This window comes from Bidens hawaiensis, unplaced genomic scaffold (assembly GCF_021521415.1).
Source record: "Bidens hawaiensis isolate Kalapana, Puna unplaced genomic scaffold, B.hawaiensis_p1.1 tig00017952_1, whole genome shotgun sequence".
NCBI lineage: Eukaryota > Viridiplantae > Streptophyta > Magnoliopsida > Asterales > Asteraceae > Bidens > Bidens hawaiensis.
Genome location: NW_027492711.1, coordinates 40,345 through 61,145, shown reverse-complemented (window position 1 = coordinate 61,145; position 20,801 = coordinate 40,345). Strand labels below are relative to the sequence as shown.

General features: G+C 45.8%; 2 protein-coding genes across 2 annotated transcripts; both read right to left on the bottom strand.

Annotated features, from left to right (window-relative positions):
• Positions 1 to 387: 387 nt before the first annotated feature.
• Positions 388 to 1,535, bottom strand: LOC143555074 (UDP-glucose 6-dehydrogenase 4-like). The gene is made up of 2 exons (XM_077044705.1): positions 1,218 to 1,535; positions 388 to 1,066 (listed from the first exon to the last, which is right to left on the bottom strand). Exons 1-2 carry the CDS (start codon positions 1,318 to 1,320, stop codon positions 675 to 677), a joined length of 495 nt encoding a protein of 164 aa, XP_076900820.1. The 5' UTR covers positions 1,321 to 1,535; the 3' UTR covers positions 388 to 674.
• A 12,232-nt stretch (positions 1,536 to 13,767) lies between these two features.
• On the bottom strand, positions 13,768 to 14,466 carry LOC143555076 (UDP-glucose 6-dehydrogenase 2-like). Its single transcript, XM_077044709.1, has one exon. It carries the CDS (start codon positions 14,464 to 14,466, stop codon positions 13,768 to 13,770), a length of 699 nt encoding a protein of 232 aa, XP_076900824.1.
• Between the last annotated feature and the right edge of the window lie 6,335 nt (positions 14,467 to 20,801).

Sequence of the window (20,801 nt, the reverse complement as noted above, 5' to 3'; positions counted from 1 at the left end):
CAAATATAAAGGTAATATTTTTAACATTACACACAACGAGTTTGTAGTTAACCACAAAATTCATCATTTATATAGTATTTAAATTTGGGTTATAACTTTTATATATTAAAATTTTGGGTTTAATTTAAACGAGATAAACTATTTTGACTCAGTCTTAACTCGTTTACCAACCGAGGCTTGATATTTTGACTCGGGCTCAACTTGTTTACCAATCGAGGCCACTTCAAGCAACTCTTGAGACGCTAGTTTCTAAACATATGTGTACTGTAAGTTTGTAACCATGAACGGACTTCATACATATAGGACCAACCCACCCAACCAAGTCGGTTTGTTTTGTCGTTCCATAACCATAGTTATCGGTTCGAACCATAACAGTTAAAACGTTGAACCACAGCGTAAACACCAAATATACTAAGGGTCTAAATAAACAAAAATCAAAAGGGTTTAATTACCAATTAAACTAATATAAGCTTTAACTGCATCATTTAAAACATAAGCTAATCCAAGAACCAAAAAGAAAAGTCACAAACATCATCATCATCGTACTCATACTCAGTAAATATAACCATAGGAAGTTAATTTAGCTAAAAAAAGAAAAAAGAAGTCACAAACAAAACACTAAAAAAACAAAAGAAGGAAGTTAATTTAGCTAGTAGTAAAACAATCATCCATCTTCAAGCAATGGCAGGCATGTCCTTTAGCCATGGGTCCAATGGCTTCCCAATAGAATAAACAATAAACCCAATCTCCCTTAGCTTTGCAACATCTACCACATTACTACCATCAAACATGTAAGCCGGTTTCGGCATGTTGTTATATATCTTTTGGTAATCAAGACTTCTAAACTCGTCCCACTCGGTTAGAATACATATCGCATGCGCATCTTTAGCAGCTTCATACGCGCCATGAACCACCTTAACACTTTGCTTCACCACATCTTCAGATATATGGATAGTCGACGCGGGTTGGTCCCAATGAAACTTAGGGGTTGAAAGATCCTTAATCATTTGTGCTTCGGGTACTTGCGGATCATATATAACTAACTGAGCTTTATCAGATAACAAACCTCTGCACACGTCAATTGCAGGCGTTTCTCGTGTATCACCAGTGTCCTTTTTAAACGAGAATCCTAATATTGCAATCTTCTTCCCTGATCATTTGTGCTTCGGGTACTTGCGGATCATATATAACTAACTGAGCTTTATCAGATAACAAACCTCTGCACACGTCAATTGCAGGCGTTTCTCGTGTATCACCAGTGTCCTTTTTAAACGAGAATCCTAATATTGCAATCTTCTTCCCTGACACCGTGTTAAACATGGAGGAAACGAGCCGATTCACAAACCGACTTTTTTGGTAATCGTTGATCTTTATAACTTGTTTCCAGTAATTAGCCACCTCCGGGAGCCCGTTACACTCACAAATGTACACCAAGTTCAATATGTCTTTTTGAAAACACGACCGCCAAACCCGACACTCACGTTAAGAAACTTCGACCCAATCCTTGAGTCTTTACTAACCGCGTATGAAACTTGAGTCACGTCCAATGCTGACATTGAGTTAACAGAAGAGATTTGAAGAGGTAGGTCCCAGCAGAGCCCAGTTGGACCCGCAAGACTCACCTTGAACAGGGACGTCTGCGCAACGACCAACTGCTTCCGCAGGACCCACCATGCTCAGAGAAAACCTTACGCGCAGTACGCCGGCTGTACCCGCAGGGAAAGCCTCCCAATGGTGAAGTACCCCGCTTGTTCCCACAGTTGCGGATACAAACCATCAGGGAAGGCTACCCGCACTGACAGCAAGGCTACACGCACAAGGCACTAGCTACTTTAGTGGTCACATGAAGGAATGAGCAAGGCGGGAATACTCCCGCCTAAATGAGCCAGTCCGCATGCTTCTGGAAGATCTTTTGTACTATACCTACTAAGGTATGGGCAGAACAGACGATCTGACCAGAACAGCCCATGAACCAATCACAGGGTGACAGCTCACCGACAACAGTGCGAGGAGCACCTTCTAGTACTGTTTGTCACTATTAGCCGCTGCCTACTCACCAACCCTTACTATGGGACGTGCGCAGCCTACAGTTGGTGGAACAGTGCATAGCCGGCAGTAAAGGAACAGTGTACAGCCGACCTTGTTACTGTCGGCCGTAGTCTATCCACCAACCAGCATGGCCTGTGCGTAGTCCACTATTGGTAGAACAGGAATACTATTCAGCCGGCTGTACCTTTTAGGAAACCTACCTTCGGCTATAAATACTCCAACACCTTGGAATGGTAAGGACATCATCTGATATCTCATCTTATCTTATCTAGCAATCTCTTAATATATACTTATATTCAGAGCAATCTTGTCTGATTCTCACGCCGGAGGGTGGTCACAAGGAGGAACCCCCCCTTCTCAGTGACGAGCTTACGGTGTCTGTTTTGCAGGTCACCTGAAGAACAACCTTCTCTGCTGGACCTCATCCTCGTGGGAAACATTACTTAACCCCCAGATTATCCGTAATCTGCCCTGGGTCACTTAGTGTTTCTTCATTGGCGCCATCCGTGGGTAAAAGCTAGAACTAATTCTTAGTTTTTTCAAAATTTCTGAAGAAATGGTTAACGTTACTCCGGTCCCAAGGCAAGTAAGTGACCAAGAAACCCCGGTGACCACAACCCCAGCAACTGGGAACACCGGTGGTTATACAAATTTTACGAACACTACCCCGGTTACCCAAGCCGGGATAAGTGCAGTAAACAATATTTCACTGGGGTTCACTGATGCCCAGTTGGAGAAACGGACGAGGGTCCCTCGCCAAACACTAGATCAAGTTAAGGCGTGGGCCGAAGCATGTCAGAAAGAGTTCCAAGCTGAGTTGGATGAACGCTTGCGTTCACTTCAACAGGCTGACGAATTCGGCAGTACTCGCCAACATCTCAACATGAACAGTGAGTGCGAGTACTCAGACGACGAGCGGGAAGAATCCGATACCGACGCAAACCCTCGCCATAAGGCAAAAGGAAAGCGTAAGGAAACGGACTTCCAACCGACAAGGGATTTTGGAGAAACCTTTAAACCAACGAACGCGGGGAGAAACCCGCGTGACTTCTCCAAAACCTTTAGACCAACTGCTGCAAATGCAGGAAAGTCTAAGTTTGCAAGGGACATTGCGGAAGCAATCGCCCCGAGAAGTGCCAAACAAATGTCCAACATCGGCACTTATGATGGTCTATCCGACCCAGACGACCACTTGAACAGATTCATTGCGGGGGCAACCGTCAGTAACTGGACGGAACCCACGTGGTGTTATATGTTCCAGATGACTCTGGTTGGAGCGGCCAGGGCATGGTTCGATCGTTTACCGGTCCACCACATCTACGATTGGGCGGACTTTCAGAACAAGTTCAGCCAACACTTCAGCCAACAGAGGAAATATACTGAAGAACAGTGGACGATCCTCAACTGCGTCAGAGAGGAGGATGAATCTTTACTAGACTTCATCACTCGCTTCAACTCCAAAAAGCTGAGTCTGGGCAACATAAGTGAAGATCTTGTTCGCGCCGCTTTCATCCAGGGCGCCGAATACCCAGAGCTTATCCGCACATTGACGGGTAAAGACGGCATGCCATCCACATGGGATGCCATCATGACGGCAGCCAAACGCTTTGCCGAGACGGAGAAGCAACTGGGAAGGGATCTTCCCCAGAGTACACACCTCTACACGCAAAAGGACTAGAGAAAACAATGTTCGGATCGCCCGGCAGAACAAAAAGAGGAAGCTAGGTATTTGGCAGTCAAGGGTAAACTTTGACACCTCATCCAGCTCTCACCCTCTTGTTGGCGGAAGAGATAACACACACCCTTCAAGCCGAAAACACCGGTGGACGCCACTCACCAAAAGCGTCACGGAGATATTTGCCACCGAAAAACTACCATGGCCAAAAGCTCCAATGATCCGGCAGCGACCTAATGCGGATCAGAGCAAATCCTGTGACTTCCACGGGACAAAAGGTCATAGTACAGAAGAGTGTACATCCTTGAAGGATATTGTTGAAACATTCGTCAAGGATGGAAGACTTGCACACCTTATGGCATCAATCAAGAAGGGAGGAAGGAATGATAACCGGTACAGATGCAACGAACGAAAGCCCGTTGACATCAGCATCAACATGGTTCATGGTAAGATCAGAGGAAGAAAAAGGTGAGCGACAGAACCATGCGCGTGGAAGGAAGCTGAGGTGCGCTTCCCGCGAGTGCCAGGAGGACCCAGCAAAGAAGGCCCTATCGTCATCAAAAGCCAGCTGGGGCATTACATCACTTCTCGCACTCTTGCTGACAACGGCGCCTCGTCAACGGTGATGTACAGGCAGTTCTTCGACAAGCTAGATGACGAAGACAAGGAACGCCTGGAAACGATCTACACCTCGATGGAAGGGTTCGACGGCAGCACAAAAACCCCCCTGGGTATCATATCTTTCCCCGTCACTCTTACGGATGGGAATCACTCACGCACAGAAGACGTGGATTTTGTCGTGATGAGGAAGCCACACCACACATACGACATTCTCTTCGGAAGAGACGGGATGGCAAGATTCAACGCCGTGGTATCTTCAGTCCACGGCATGATGGGATGGCCAACAGCTGAGGGTGTAGCGATGATCACCGGCATTCCCCAGGTATGCATCGCATCTGTCTCATCTAAACCCAAACCAAAGATGGCTAAACCAACCATCACCGAACCGGAAAGATGGGCTTTTAACGGCAAATACCCTGACCAGGCCGTTACCATTGGCCCAACAGTTGTCGATCCCACACGCACCGTACTCAAACGCTTACTACAGAAAAACGCTGACATCTTCGCGTGGACACCAGCTGACATGACTGGTGTACCCCAAAGTAAGGCAGAGCATAAGCTCAAGTGCGATCCGGCTGTTACGCCAGTCGTACAAAAGCGTAGAGTAATGGGGCCAGAACAAACTAACGCGTGTAGAACCCAAGTCAAGGAACTCCTTGACGCAGGCGTCGTACGCGTTAGTAGATATCAAACATGGGTTGCAAATCCCGTTATGGTACCGAAGAATAACAAACAATGGCGCATGTGCATAGATTTCAAGGACTTAAACAAAGCATGCCCCAAAGATTGTTATCCGTTACCCGAAATTGATCTTAAGGTGGATTCGTTAGCACCTTTTCGCCTTAAATGCTTCCTGGATGCGTATAAGGGGTACCATCAAATCCACATGGCCGTTGATGATCAGGACAAAACCGCTTTTCGGACGCCCGATGGCACATTTTGTTACCAAATGATGCCATTCGGACTTAAGAATGCCGGGTCCACATACCAACGCCTGATGGACAACCAGTTCCATGCCCAAATTAGGAGGAACTTGGAAGTCTACATGGATGACTTGGTCATCAAAAGCCCTGACGCAGAAGCGATGTTGAAAGATATCGAAGAAACTTTTAACACGCTTAGGAAAATAAACATGAAACTCAACCCGAGCAAGTATGCCTTTGGAATGGAAGAAGGGAAGTTCTTGGGGGTCATCGTCACTAAAGATGGCTTCAGAGCGAACCCTGAAAAGGTCGAAGCCATTATCAAAATGGAATCACCTACTACCATCAAACAGGCTCAGACACTGAATGGACGACTAGTGGCACTTAATCGTTTTTTGGCAAACCACGCGGATAAGTCGTTTCCTTTCGTGTCAACATTGAGAAACTGTTTAAAGAAAACGCACTTCCGCTGGACACTAGAAGCGGAAGCAGCTTTTCAGGAGATTCGGTCACGCTTGGTCGAACTCCCAACGCTCACAGCACCAAAAGCGGGAGAGGAGTTAATCCTATACCTTTCCGCAAGAGATAGAGCAACCGGGGCAGTCCTGCTAGTAGAGCGAAAAGGCATCCAGATGCCAATCTATTATGTCAGCCGTATCCTAACAGACGTAGAAACCCGGTACTCTACCCTCGAAAAATTAGTCTTAGCACTTATACACGCTTCGCGCAGGTTAAGACGATATTTCCAGGGTCACCCAATAACCATTCTCTCCAACTTCAAACTTGCAAACGTTCAACGCAAACCTGAGTTATCGGGACGCCTAGCCAAATGGGCAATTGAGTTGGGGGAATACGCGATAAAGTATAAGCCAAGACCAACCATAAAAGGCCAGGTTTTGGCCGACTTTATTGCGGAAGTGCCTGCATCGCGGGAAAAAGAGTGCCAGGAAGAGGCTCAACCCTCTCCAGCACAGGACATCAATGATGTCTGGCGACTCTACACTGATGGAGCAGCCAGTAACGAAGGTTCAGGCGCTGGGCTGAAACTAACCAACCCAGCAGGCCAAGAATACCCTTACGCTATTCGACTGGATTTTCCAAGTACGAATAACGAAGCCGAGTATGAAGCATTCTTGGCTGGGCTGAGAATTGCGCGTAAGATGGGAGTGAAACACTTGGAAGCCCACGTGGATTCCATGTTAGCAGCCAATCAAATCAACGGGACGTACACGGCCGTGAACGACACAATGGCCCTGTACCTCGCACAAGCAAAAACCCTTATGCGCGATTTTAATGATTGCAAAGTCATACACGTCAAGCGTAGTGAAAACAAATCTGCGGATGCGTTAAGCAAGCTTGCATCATTAGCCTTCACCCACTTGGGAAAGGACATCCGCATTGAACTCCTCGAGGCACCTTCGGTCCCGCACAAGGAAATTTGTGTCATCCAAACCGGCACAGAAACGTGGATGACACCAATAATAAAATACCTTGCGACAGGTACACTACCAGAGTCAAAAACACAGGCAAGAAAACTACGCTGTAAAGCACTGAATTATCAACTCATCGATGACATACTTTACAGACGTAACTTTCTTGGCCCACTCTTAAGATGCGTGGACAACCAAGATGCTGACTACCTCCTAAGGGAAGTACACGAAGGCATCTGTGGAGTACACGCAGGTCCCCGCGCTGTTGTAGCTAAGCTAAACAACGCGGGATACTTTTGGCCGAGGATGCATACGGATGCGCTGGCATACATCAGAAAATGCAGGTCTTGCCAGCTCTACGCACCCAACACGCACCGCCCGAAGAATGAACTTGTTCCAGTCACCTCTTCATGGCCATTTCAGAAGTGGGCCATCGATGTGACAGGCCCATTTCCTACAGCAGCAGGAAATGTTCAGTTTCTAGTGGTAGCCATCGACTACTTCACCAAGTGGATAGAAGCAAAACCCTTAGCCCAAACAACCGCGAAACATATCAAAAAATTTATTTGGGAATTTATTATTTGTCGTTTTGGACTTCCACAGAATTTGGTGAGCGATAACGGCACCAACTTTGCTGACAAGAAGCTACAACAGTGGCTGAAAAAACTTCAAATCACCCACACCTTTACCTCAGTGGCACACCCGCAAGGTAATGGTGAGGTGGAAAGAGCAAATAAGAGCATAAAGAAAAGACTCTTGGAACACAGATCCGGCTGGGTGGACGAGCTTTCTCACGTCCTTTGGGCAAACAGAACGCTGAAGAAGGCCAGTACGGGAGAAACCCCGTTCAGTCTCACTTATGGCACTGAAGCCATGGTCCCGGTCGAAATTGGTTTACCCTCACCAAGGGTCTTGATTCAGCCAGACGACAATGATGCGGAAAGACAGTTAGACCTTATGCTAACCGAGGAACGCAGAGACTTAGCCGCAGTGCATGAAGAGAACTACAAGCGACAAATGCAAAAGTACTACAACACGCGGGTAAAACTCTGCAACTTCAATGTAGGAGACTACATACTGCGTAACAACGAGGCTTCGAACCAAGAACGCCCAGGAAAGCTGGCCCCGGTCTGGGAAGGGCCATACATTATCAAAGAAGTTCTGGGAAAGGGCGCATACCGGCTCGAAAGGCTCGATGGCACTCCCATCCCAAGAACATGGAATGGAGCTCAATTACGCAAATGTTATATGTAGATCAATTCCAAACTTGTAAAGAAAAGGCCTAGAGCCACTTCTAATGGAAATGATTCTCCTTTCACAATGTGTTGATAGCCTTACCTTTATACTTATGAACTTCCCACACTGATGTGCCGGTATTCACCGCATAAATAGGGGAAGAAGTAAGTCGTTACGTGTGGAAGGCGGCAAAACCCGCATAAACACAACGGTAAAAATTTCAAGTTTTAAGGAAAACCTCCACGCATGTCAGATGTAAGTAAAGTTTAGCCATCCTTGTAAGTGCAAGTGACGGTCTTACCCGCATAATCACGAACAAGGAGGCAAAACTTCAACCTATTATCTACCACGTCCAAAGGTTAACTTATTCTGAACACTTAGAAAATTTCAAAGGAAAAGATGAGGAAAACTTCCACGCAGGTCAGATATAAGTAAAGTTAAGCCATCCTACTAAGTGTAAGTGACGGTCATACCCGCACAATCATGAAAGAGGAAGCGAAACAAACTTATAATTTTCCACGTTAAAAAAGTTAACTTATCTAAGTACTAAAGAAATTGCTAAGTTAGATCAAAACATGCGTAAAATAAACAAGGCAAAGAATTAACACAATCTTTATTCCATCAAAATTCAAATATTACAAAGATTGCTGGGTGCATACCCGCATACAAAAGAAGCTATACAAAAAAACAAAAGTCTACGCTAATGGTGGAAAGGGATCTTCAGGATCATGCTTCAGGACCACTTCCACTTGGACCCGCACCATCAGTAGAGCGTGGCGGTTCAAGGAAAGCTTTAAGGATAGCTAGCCCATCATCAGCAGCAGCGACTTCGTTTACCTTCTCCACCACCGGATGCGGGAAGGCGGCATACTGATTCACTGCTTGGTCATAAACAGCTTCAGTATCCACATCATACAAAGGGAAGTTGGAAGGCGGGATGCCTTTCTCAACAAACCCTAGACCAAGCAGGAAGCCGGCCTTTTCCCCATCCTCATGAGAAGCGTTGAGGGCTGTGCTCATAGCATCGTCATAAGACGTCTCCGTGAAGACCCGATGCACAACCTACAAAAAGAAAAAAAAATACAAGTATCAAAACCTTTTCTATTTACAAAGAAAAGCGTAAAGACATTAAAAGCTTACCTGAGACAACGCTTCTCGAAGAAGCCATTCCTTGGCAACCAGAGCTTCTTGGAGGGCGGCTTGAGCTTGGTTACAGGCGCGCTCGGCTTCACTTTTATTGAGGTTGGCAAGCAACACTTCCTTTGCAGCAGCCTCTTCGACGCCCTTTAGCTTCCGCTCAGTGTGGTCAAGCACGCCCCTCTGGTCCAGGATCTCTTGGAGCTTCTTCGCGTCCTCCATCGCCAAGGCATCATGAGCCTGTTGGAGCGCCTCTAATTTAGCTTTAAGTTCCTCATTCTCGAGGCGTAGAGGCTCAGCAACAGCTTCAGCCTTGGTGGCCCTTTCAGTTGCGTTCCTAGCAGTTTCCTTAGCCAGCCGAAGCTGTTCGTTAACAGCTTGGGCAGCCTTGGAACGGGCCTCGAGACGGGCCTGAACCTCAACTTCAAGGGCCTTGAACACCTTCTACTTCTCCGCAGCCGCGGCGGATAGCCTCCTATTCTCCTCCCGGACAGCCCGCGCCTGAGCTACTTCTTGAATGCGAGCTGCTTTTAACTTGTCGTTTTCACGACAAAGCAGCTCGACGCGCGGCTGCATCCGGGCCAGGAGAACCCGAAGCTCATTGGTTAGCCTACCCTCCTGGTAGCTAGCCATGGCTTCCCCCAACGCACCACTGGGAGCTGCGTGACGAGCCCACTCCACGCACTCCACAGGTGTGTGAAGGGTTGTTCCTCGGCGGATGTTCCATCGTGGAACATACACTTCATTGGAATCCGACACTGCAAAAAACAAAAAGCAGTTAGGAAAAGATGATATATAAACAAAAAAGAAAAAAATAGGCCAAAAGAACCCTACGCACCTGTAGGGTCAATAACAGGCCGATAGCCGCCAAACCCGTCACCTGAACCCAAGGGAAATCCGTCCAAGAGGTCAGGTAGATGGGAAGGAGGCAGAGGTTGGCGAGAAGCCCCATGCATACCTGAAGGATCGGCCGTCATTGCCGATGACGGAGGATGCATGGTGAAGGCCGCCGCGGTCGCCGCTGCGGAGTCCGCAGCAAAAGTAACCGCCGGCTTAGTGAAAGATGCGGTAAATATGGCACTGACGGCCGGCGGTGATGTCATCACAGCTGGAACAGTTGGCTCAACGGAGTGAGCAACTGAACCAGCGGAAGCAGGCGCAGGGGCAGCCGCCTGGGTCGTCGCCTCGGGTAGGCTGACCAAGCCTACCGTCATGGGCGGGGAGGTACTCCTCCCCGCTCCACCCTGGAATGCGGTAGTGTCCACGCCTGCACAAGGAAAATAAGTATTAATGATGGAAAACTATGAAGTTAAAAATAAAGGAAGTTTGTACTTACGGGTTTTCTTGAGCCTAAAAGCGCGGACAGGCGGGGACGAACCCGATGGAGCCGGCCTCTTTGCGCCGCTCACCGTCGTCATCCTGGGCTCTCCGGAGGTGACAGTCGCAGCCTCCGGAGCAGTGGTCTTATCACCACCGGGGTCCCCCGCCACCTCCTCGCTCTCGGTCTCTGAGTCAGACCGAGGCACCGGATCGGCAGTGGAGGCCACCTTCGCCTTCCCCTTCCCGCCGGCAGCCTTCTTCTTCCGCACCAACGAAGGACCATCTGCGGATTCCTCATCAGAACACAGGATTAGAGGAATTCCAGCAGAGGTTTCAACATTGAGGGGTCGAGGGTTGAATAACGCCTTACCTGGCCGCCTGGCGCTCAAGATCTCGTGGCCTGGCGGGTAGACCTCCACGAACCGATCCGCCGTCTGTGCAAGGATGGGCAACTCGTTCTCATCTAGAGCACGAATACCCATCCGGGCGGGACTATCAGCCTCCCGCGGATACAGGAGAGACTGCAAGTCGTTCCCCTCTGAAATAAAAGAACAGTTAGAAGACAAACAAATATAAACAAAGAAGACAGACCGTACCGTAAGGAATAGAGTTCAAACCGTATTCGAGGACGATCGGGATCTTTTGCGCATCCGCATCCTTCCATACCCGGCTCATCCCGAGCATCACCATCCCGGACTCCGCAAAGCGGTAAACCGGAGATTGAACTTGGGATATCTTCGAGAACCATTCCGCCTCCTGATAGTTGGAGGCGTGAAGGCTGGGGAGTGCTTGCCCATTCTTGAACTTCATGGCAAGGGGGATGGCGCGAGCGGAGATAAAAAAGAACTCCCGCTTCCACGAACGAAGACTTCGCTCGGTTGAGCAAATCTTCAAACCCTTTATACGGGTTATCAGAGTATACCACCCCTGGATGCACCTCCAAGAGTAGAAGGTCATCAGGCGGTCGACGAAGGGCTCAATGCCCAGAATCCGGCACACCCACTCGAAGTGGCGAATCTTCGCGATCGCCATCGGGTGCACCTCGGTCAGGTGTACACCGTGCCTCTCTAGGACACGGCACACAAACTTTGTCAATGGGAACCTAAGATTCCCATAGACAAAGAATGCGGCATATACCCCGATCTTGCCTCTGGGGGCATCAGACACCGTCTGATGAGGTTCAGGAAACTCAGGCTCGAGAGACTCGAGCATGAACTTCCTGACGATGTACTGATATAAATCGACAGGCAGAGCACACTGGCACTCGCCAGCAGTACTCTTGTCATCCTTGTCGGACGTGGATGACGGGTGCTCGGCGTGCACCCCAGCCTCCTGGGCTGTACCCTCAAGATCGTAAGCAGAAGACATCTTGCAGATATGAAAGAAGAGAACGATTTCGAGAGAATGCTCGACTGAAAAGTTGAGTATTAGCCGGAAATCGTTTTGAAGATGAAGAGAAAAGTGAAAGTGTGGATTACAAAGAACCCTCTCCCCCTTTATATACTAATCGCAATTAATGCGATGAATTTAATGCGGAAGAGAGAGAAATCGAAGGTGCAATGAAACTATGACACGTGGCAAAAAGCAAGCTGGCAACAGCTGTTGAAAGGACGCGTACCATTAATTTCGCGGCCACGCGCCCGAAAAATCGCGCCCACGCGCCTGAAAAAGCGTCTGGAATGACCAGGTGCTGTCACGTCACCATAACTTCCTGCACGTCCTGACACAGTCAGAAGAAACCGTCGCACGACGTTTCAGTAGTTTGGACTGTTCTTATCCTTTCACCAACTCTTCGAATTTCAAAAAATTCAAAAAGATTCAAAAGTAAGCGGGAAAATACCCCTTACCTTGGCAACCAAGTAACCATAAGACGGGTGCGGGTACAGTGTCGAGGCAAAACCCTTCACATACTTAGCACCCGCAGGGAATTGACGCCAGGAATACCTTGGAAGTAAAGTAACCGTAAGACGAGTGCGGGTACAGTGTCAAGGTAAAACCCTTCACATACTTAGCACTCTGCAGGGAATTCAAACCAAGAAGGATCTTCTGGGCCATGCTTGCGGAAACGGGAATAACATCCCCGCATGACGGGAACGTCGAGAACTATATTGTTTGAAACTCCAAGATGGAATTTGTGGTTTTAGCATAATTGATCACTATGTTGAAAACTACCAAAACCCCATGGAGAATCCACACAAGTGGGACTCAACGCTCCTGACTTGCGAGGAGGTTACAGACCTACCCGCTTCATACCCAAAGATCAAGCAGAAAAGTCGGGAATTTCTGCGTGACATCAGGAAAACCGCGGGAAGAATCCCCACGGAAAACCTTAAAACTAAAAACCCTTTTCAAAACCCCTTGCTAGTCCAAAATTCACCTCACTTATTAATAATTCATGAGAAGAACATTGGACTGGGGGGACTTGAAGAGGTAGGTCCCAGCAGAGCCCAGTTGGACCCGCAAGACTCACCTTGAACAGGGACGTCTGCGCAACGACCAACTGCTTCCGCAGGACCCACCATGCTCAGAGAAAACCTTACGCGCAGTACGCCAGCTGTACCCGCAGGGAAAGCCTCCCAATGGTGAAGTACCCCGCTTGTTCCCGCAGTTGCGGATACAAACCATCAGGGAAGGCTACCCGCACTGACAGCAAGGCTACACGCACAAGGCACTAGCTACTTCAGTGGTCACATGAAGGAATGAGCAAGGCGGGAATACTCCCGCCTAAATGAGCCAGTCCGCATGCTTCTGGAAGATCTTTTGTACTATACCTACTAAGGTATGGGCAGAACAGACGATCTGACCAGAACAGCCCATGAACCAATCACAGGGTGACAGCTCACCGACAACAGTGCGAGGAGCACCCTCAGTACTGTTTGTCACTATTAGCCGCTGCCTACTCACCAACCCTTACTATGGGACGTGCGCAGCCTACAGTTGGTGGAACAGTGCATAGCCGGCAGTAAAGGAACAGTGTACAGCCGACCTTGTTACTGTCGGCCGTAGTCTATCCACCAACCAGCATGGCCTGTGCGTAGTCCAATGTTGGTAGAACAGGAATACTATTCAGCCGGCTGTACCTTCTAGGAAACCTACCTTCGGCTATAAATACTCCAACACCTTGGAATGGTAAGAACATCATCTGATATCTCATCTTATCTTATCTAGCAATCTCTTAATATATACTTATATTCAGAGCAATCTAGTCTGATTCTCACGCCGGAGGGTGGTCACAAGGAGGAACCCCCCCTTCTCAGTGACGAGCTTACGGTGTCTGTTTTGCAGGTCACCTGAAGAACAACCTTCTCTGCTGGACCTCATCCTCGTGGGAAACATTACTTAACCCCCAGATTATCCGTAATCTGCCCTGGGTCACTTAGTGTTTCTTCAAGATTCTTTGTGCCAAGAAAGCATTAGCTGCAAGCTTTGACAGCTCTGCAGACCAAAGATTAGTGCATATAATTCGGTCCTGTGGGACCCAGTGCGTGTATATGTCTTTTAACGTTTGGATTGCCTTCAACCCAGCCATGGTTTCTTCACGCCCACCGATTAGAACCCGATCCGGGTTAAAAAGATCAGTGATTGCAGTACCTTCAGCAAGAAACTCGGGATTCGAAAGGACTTGAAACTTAATGCCTTTAGTGTTGTGAGTCAAAATCTTTTCAATTGCCTCTGCTGTTCTTACCGGAACCGTTGACTTTTCGACTACAATCTTTGATGATTTTGATACATCGGCTATCATACGCGCAGCGCTTTCCCAATACGTCAAATCAGCTGCTTTTCCGGCTCCAAGGCCGGAGGTTTTTGTGGGAGTGTTTACCGATACAAAAACTATATCTGCAACTGCAACATGTTTCTCAACTTCATTACTGAAGAATAAATTTTTGCCCCTGCATTTTTTCACCACTTCATCAAGCCCAGGATCGTAAATAGGGAGTTTATCACTGTTCCATGCTGTGATTCGGGGGACCGAGATATCAACAACCGCCACCTCAACTGATGGACATTTGTATGCAATGACAGCCATTGTTGGGCCTCCGACATAACCAGCTCCAATACAACAGATTTTCACCATTTTTTTAATTTAACTCCTGAAACATAAGAACACAATGAGGAGGATCATGTAACTGGTTGTATAAACTTGTATGCATGTGTCGCTAATTGGGTTTAATGATAGTTTTATAAGACAGAAGCATGATTACGGTTCGGGTTCGTTTGGTTTTGGGCTAAAACAGAACCAAAAACTAAACTGTGGTTTCTAGTTTGGTTTCGGTTTTTTCGGATCTGTTATTAATCCTGGACCAAATTAATGAATTTGGGCCTAAATGATTTTGTTAACCAACAACTAATTGAGATGTATTAAACTTAGTTAAAATAAGAAAAATAAAAATATATGAAGTTCGGTTTGGTTTTTCTGTTTTGGTTATATGCAAAACCAAAACAGAAGTGTAAGTAAGTTGGGTTTTACAAAAACATAAAAGCAGACCGTCCGTTTGATGCACATGGATCAATTAAATAGAATATACTCTAACATAAAAAAAAATCAAAATGCAATTACCGTACACACAAAACCTGAAACAATTTCAGTATCACAACCTGAAAGAGAGAGAGATCAAAGTATTATGATCCAGATCTAGCATTGTTACAAGTTAACCCAACAGATGCAAGTAAGTTGAATTAATAATTTACCAGAACGTAACAGCTGCAAAGAGAAAGAGTATTTCAAGCAAATCAACAAGAAAGACCTAAACGAGAGAAAGAACAGATCAAAGCAGAGTCGAGAATTGAGGAGGTTAATATGCCAGAAATTCAGGCACAAATTAAGCGGTTATTAATTTCTTTTCTTTTAATTATTATTTAATATATAAATATTATATATATATATATCCATTTACACACATTTCAAGAGATTTAAACTAAAAGCATTATTGATTCTTAAAAGAACTAGGATTGCAATTTTAATTTAATATTTCTTGGAAATTCACACGTGCCAAATTTTTATTGTTTTGTTAGTTAATGTTGCAAATAAATTTTATATAGTGCTTTTCAAATACATTTAAATTTTAAAATGTCTAAACGAAAAAATTAAAAAAAAATAACCTTATAAAAAAATCGAGGAATGAGTAAGCAACATTTATCTTATCTGATAAATTCTTCGTTAAAAACATTTTTAAATAATTTCATTGGAACTAAGAATTAACATGACTCTACATATCAAAAGTTCAATGATGCGTCCTAATGATTTCCAATTCGGCTCATTTTTTATTACAAAGCTGACTATGTTGTAGCGAGATCTAGTTATCGCATCACTGTAACCTAAGAAGCAAAACAATAATTAGTGTAACACCCCGAAAGTTTTAATACCAATTGTCACAATTTCATACCAATTTTGACAATTTATAAAATTAACGGGCCAATTAGTCATTTAGCTAAAAATATGTTGAAGTGACACGTGTTCGATAACTCATCACCATGAAATGACACATGGTGGCAATACTAAAGAACACATGTAAACACATAACATTCCATACCCTCACAAAGTGACATGTAGCTAGTGACTAAAAATTAATATGAATGCCACATGTCAACAACTTATGACACGACTCATCATCAAGAACGACACATGTCGCATGGGGGTGATTCGACGGTCTGACCGGGGATGTCTATAAAGAGCGGATGCAGGCTTCCCATTTGTGACATCTTGAACGTCAAACCACTTTCACTTTCTCGAAGTTTGTGCCACCAAGTTGGAGCCCCGACGCCACTCTAGAGTTTCAACGTTTCACACCCTGAAACTAATGTGTGGGTGAAATAACATGATTTAAGCGTTCAATATTGTGTGTTTTAATTGTTCATATCTATCAAACACGATTACTTTGATTGGTTTTATAATTATAGGTGTTGCGTTTGAAGCTTAAATGAGCTAATGTGGAGCATTAAAGATACCAATTGGAGGTTGTTACATGTGTAACACCCCGACCAAAGGCGGATTATACATCGGGGCGCCACATATTGTTTCATTACTCGTGACACTATTGGGTGTCAATATTTAATAAATACATTCATTCGCGCACGCGCAAAGTAGACATAAGATAACATAAATCATCATAAATCAATATATTATAAATCATAATATTCGAACAGCAATAACTTGTCTTGATACATTTTAATCTAGGTCCAAAATAAAGAAAACTTCCTACGTGTCCTCGAGCTCCAAAACAGCTACTGCAAACCTGAACATGTGTTAAAATAAACGTCAAACACTTGCGTGTTGGTGAGAAATCAAGTTTAATACAATACATAGATAACAATAAATCTGCGCGCAACATGTGTATGTCTGGTTTTCAACAAGGGTGTAATCCGATCGGGACCAACTCTAAGATTCATACTCATAGACTGCCAGTGCTCACGATTGAGCTCACAAACAAGAAAGACTGTGCAAGTGTAAACAAAAGAGAAAATCATAAACGATAGTTCTCCCGTGTTCATCTAATGGTACCATGAGAACTGCGGAATAGACCGACAAGACGGTTAATGATCCACACATACAAATAAACAGCCAAGTCTACGTCCTCAACACATGGGATACTGCGCGACTAAAGTTCATAAACAGATTAAGACTCTAAGTTTGTACGAACACATGAACATCCCAAAACATTAAAAATAAAAAGGGATTTGGTACGAGATTACTCACTTGATAAAGATGCGTTGAAAGATAAATGCAAGAACCAACTTTAAACAAGCACAAGTTAACCTATAAATAAAGATTATCGATTTAATGATTTGTTTTAAGTCTTGATTATAAGTTAGCATAATTAATAAGTAAATTATTATATATAATATATATTACCGGAAAAGCAGGGCAGAACAGGATAGAAGACGAAGGCAAAGAGAGAGGAGACGGCAGAGGAAGAACAACGGCAAGGAGCAAGAGAGAACAGAAGAGTTTAAGTGCTTTGTGTGTGTAGTGTTAGGAAATTAACATTATTATTTATAGGGAAACCCTAGGGAACACAATCCCTAGAAAAGGGGAAAAGATCTCCAAAAAGTAAAAGATTCTAAAAGCAAAAGATATCAAAAGATATGGCAGCTGCAGGGGACAAAGGAAAAGCTGACAGGTAACAGTAAACAGGCATGGGCGGGTCAGATAAAGGTACTGGTCAAGCATGGAAAAGCAGATCTCAAAAGATAATGTCAGTCACTTTTTCTGTCAACCAATGGGGTTGGTGCGCATGCTGCGCCAAAAGTGGCTTTTCAAACATAAGATAGGTCAGGTCAACAGCACAGAAGATAAGACAACACAAAAGTAAACGGCTGGATTAAACAGAAGAAAAGACTCAAGACATAGCGCGAGAAAGCTTGAGCGCGAAGGCAGACACAGAAGGTCAAGAGTGCGCGAGCGCGAAGGCAGACAGAACCAACCTTAACGAGTCGCGGGAAGAACTACATTTCTAAGCGCGCCGCGGGAAGAACTTCAATTCTAAGCGCGTCGCGAGAAGAACTATATTCATAGCGCGTCGCGGGAAGAACGGTATCCATAGCGCGCCGCGGGAAGAACTAAAATCCTTAGCGCGCTGCGGGGACAGTTCGTCTCGCGTATCGCAGTAACAGGTGGTCTTCACGCAGGCTTCCTTGTAAGGAGTCTGGCGCGTGGAGCTGCGCAGACAACCTTAGGGGGGAAGGAACAAAGGACAGTTAGGGGTTCAAGGCTTAAGGGCGGGACGGCGACAAGAGGGAAAAGAAGGCGGAAAGAGAGAAGAAGAGGGACGGGACGGCGGAAAGAAAGAGAGAGAAAGAGGCGGGAAAGAAAATATATTATTATTATTATTAAAAGTAAAATATAAATATAAATAAATATTAAATCATAAAAGAAAGAGATCGGATCAGAGAAACGGGTACCTGGGTCGGGTCGGATCGGGGCAGATGTCACAGTCTCCCCTACTTTAAGAAATTTCGTCCCGAAATTTATCTCGAAGTAGGTTGCGCAGAGAACAGGTGCGGGTACTTGATCTTCATTTGATCTTCCCTTTCCCATGTAAACTCGGCTCCGTGCTTGGACTCCCAGCGAACTTTCACGATAGGGATGCGACTGCGCTTGGTTTGCTTAACCTCGCGATCCATAATCTCAACAGGCTTCTCAACGAAATGCATGGATTCATCAACTTGAACTTCATCAAGTGGAATGTGAAGGTTCTCGTCGGCTAAACACTTCTTGAGATTGGATACATGGAACGTTGGATGCACATTACTGAGCGCGGGCGGCAGGTCAAGTCTGTAGGCAACTTTTCCTACACGCGCGAGAATCTTAAATGGTCCAACATATCGAGGAGCAAGCTTACCTTTCTTCCCAAAGCGGACAACACCCTTCCAGGGCAACACTTTGAGGAGAACAAGATCACCAACTTGAAATTCGAGAGGCTTTCGCCTGCGATCTGCGTAACTCTTCTGTCGGCTTCTGGCAGTCAGCAGATGATCACGGATCTTGGCGATTTTATCGGTTGTCTCTTGAACTAGTTCGGGTCCTGTGATTTGAGCTTCTCCCACTTCGTTCCAACAAATCGGGGAGCGGCACTTACGACCGTAAAGTGCTTCAAATGGGGCCATACCGATACTGGAATGATAGCTGTTATTATAAGAGAACTCGATCAAAGGCAGGTGCGAATCCCAGTTACCTCCAAAATCAAGAACACTAGATCGGAGCATATCCTCAAGAGTTTGAATAGTTCGCTCAGACTGACCATCAGTCTGAGGATGATATGCCGTACTCATGTCCAAGCGAGTTCCTAGCGCAGATTGGAGAGATTTCCAAAAGCGAGATATAAAACGGCCATCGCGATCGGATATGATGCTCAAAGGAGTACCATGGCGGCAGACAATTTCCTTGACATAAAGCTGCGCGAGTTGCTCAACACGGTAGTTTTCACGAATGGGCAGAAAGTGAGCAGACTTAGTCAAACGATCCACTATTACCCAAATGCTATCATGTTTGCTTGCTGTCAAGGGTAACTTGGTAATGAAGTCCATCGCTATACCTTCCCATTTCCACGTAGGAATTTCTGGTTGTTCGAGCAAACCAGATGGGCGCTGGTGTTCAGCTTTTACCTTGGAACAAGTCAGGCATTTAGCTACGAACACAGCAATATCCTTTTTCATAACGGGCCACCAATAAGTAATGCGCAAATCCTTGTACATCTTATCAGCGCCAGGATGAATGGAATACCGAGATTTGTGCGCTTCACTCAGGATATCAGCGCGAAGATTCTCATCAAAGGGAATCCAGATGCGATTAAGATAGCAGAGAATTCCACTCAGATTAGGAACAAAGTGCGCTTCCGCGCCACACGCTAACTCGGCGCGAAGGTTACCATTACTGACGGATGCGCGCTGCGCGTCACGAATTCGCGATTCAAGGTTGCTTTGGATCGGCGCGAAGTGAAGCTGCGTGCGCGGCAAGATACAGTTAAGCTGGCAGGGTTTACGGCTGAGCGCATCGGCTACCACATTAGCCTTACCAGGATGATACCGGATTTCACAATCGTAATCGCTGATGAGTTCGTTCCATCGGCGTTGCCTCATGTTAAGTTCCTTCTGATCAAAGATATGCTGAAGGCTTTTATGGTCAGTGTAGAGGATACACTTAGTACCATAAAGGTAGTGTCTCCAGATCTTCAAGGCAAAAACAACTGCGCCTAGTTCGAGGTCGTGAGTTGTATAATTCTTCTCGTGAACCTTGAGTTGCCTCGATGCGTAAGCGATAACCTTGCCTCGTTGCATAAGAACACAACCGAGACCTTGGTTGGAGGCATCGCAGTATACGACAAAATCATCATTACCCTCAGGTAGCGCAAGGACAGGAGCTTCACACAACAAACGCTTGAGCGTTAGAAAGGCTTCTTCTTGCTTCGAGCCCCAAATATACGGTTTACCTTTGTGCGTTAGAGCTGTTAAAGGCAAAGCGATCTTCGAGAAGTTCGAAATGAAGCGCCTGTAATAACCAGCTAAGCCCAGAAAGGAACGGATCTCGGTAGGAGTAGATGGCGTAATCCAGTTCTTGATTGCTTCAATTTTGGATGGGTCGACATGAATACCCATCTTGTTCAAAACATGGCCAAGAAACTGTACTTCATCAGACCAGAATTCACACTTGGAGAGCTTGGCAAAGAGCTGCTCGGCTCTAAGCTTTTGCAATACCAATCGAAGATGTTGCTCATGCTCGGCCTTGGTCTTAGAATACACCAGAACATCATCGATAAACACGATCACGAATTTATCCAAGAAAGGCCTACACACCCGATTCATTAGATCCATGAAAACGGCGGGTGCGTTGGTTAAACCGAAGGACATGACCAAGAATTCAAAATGGCCATAACGAGTTCGAAAAGCAGTCTTCGGAACATCTTCATCGCGGAT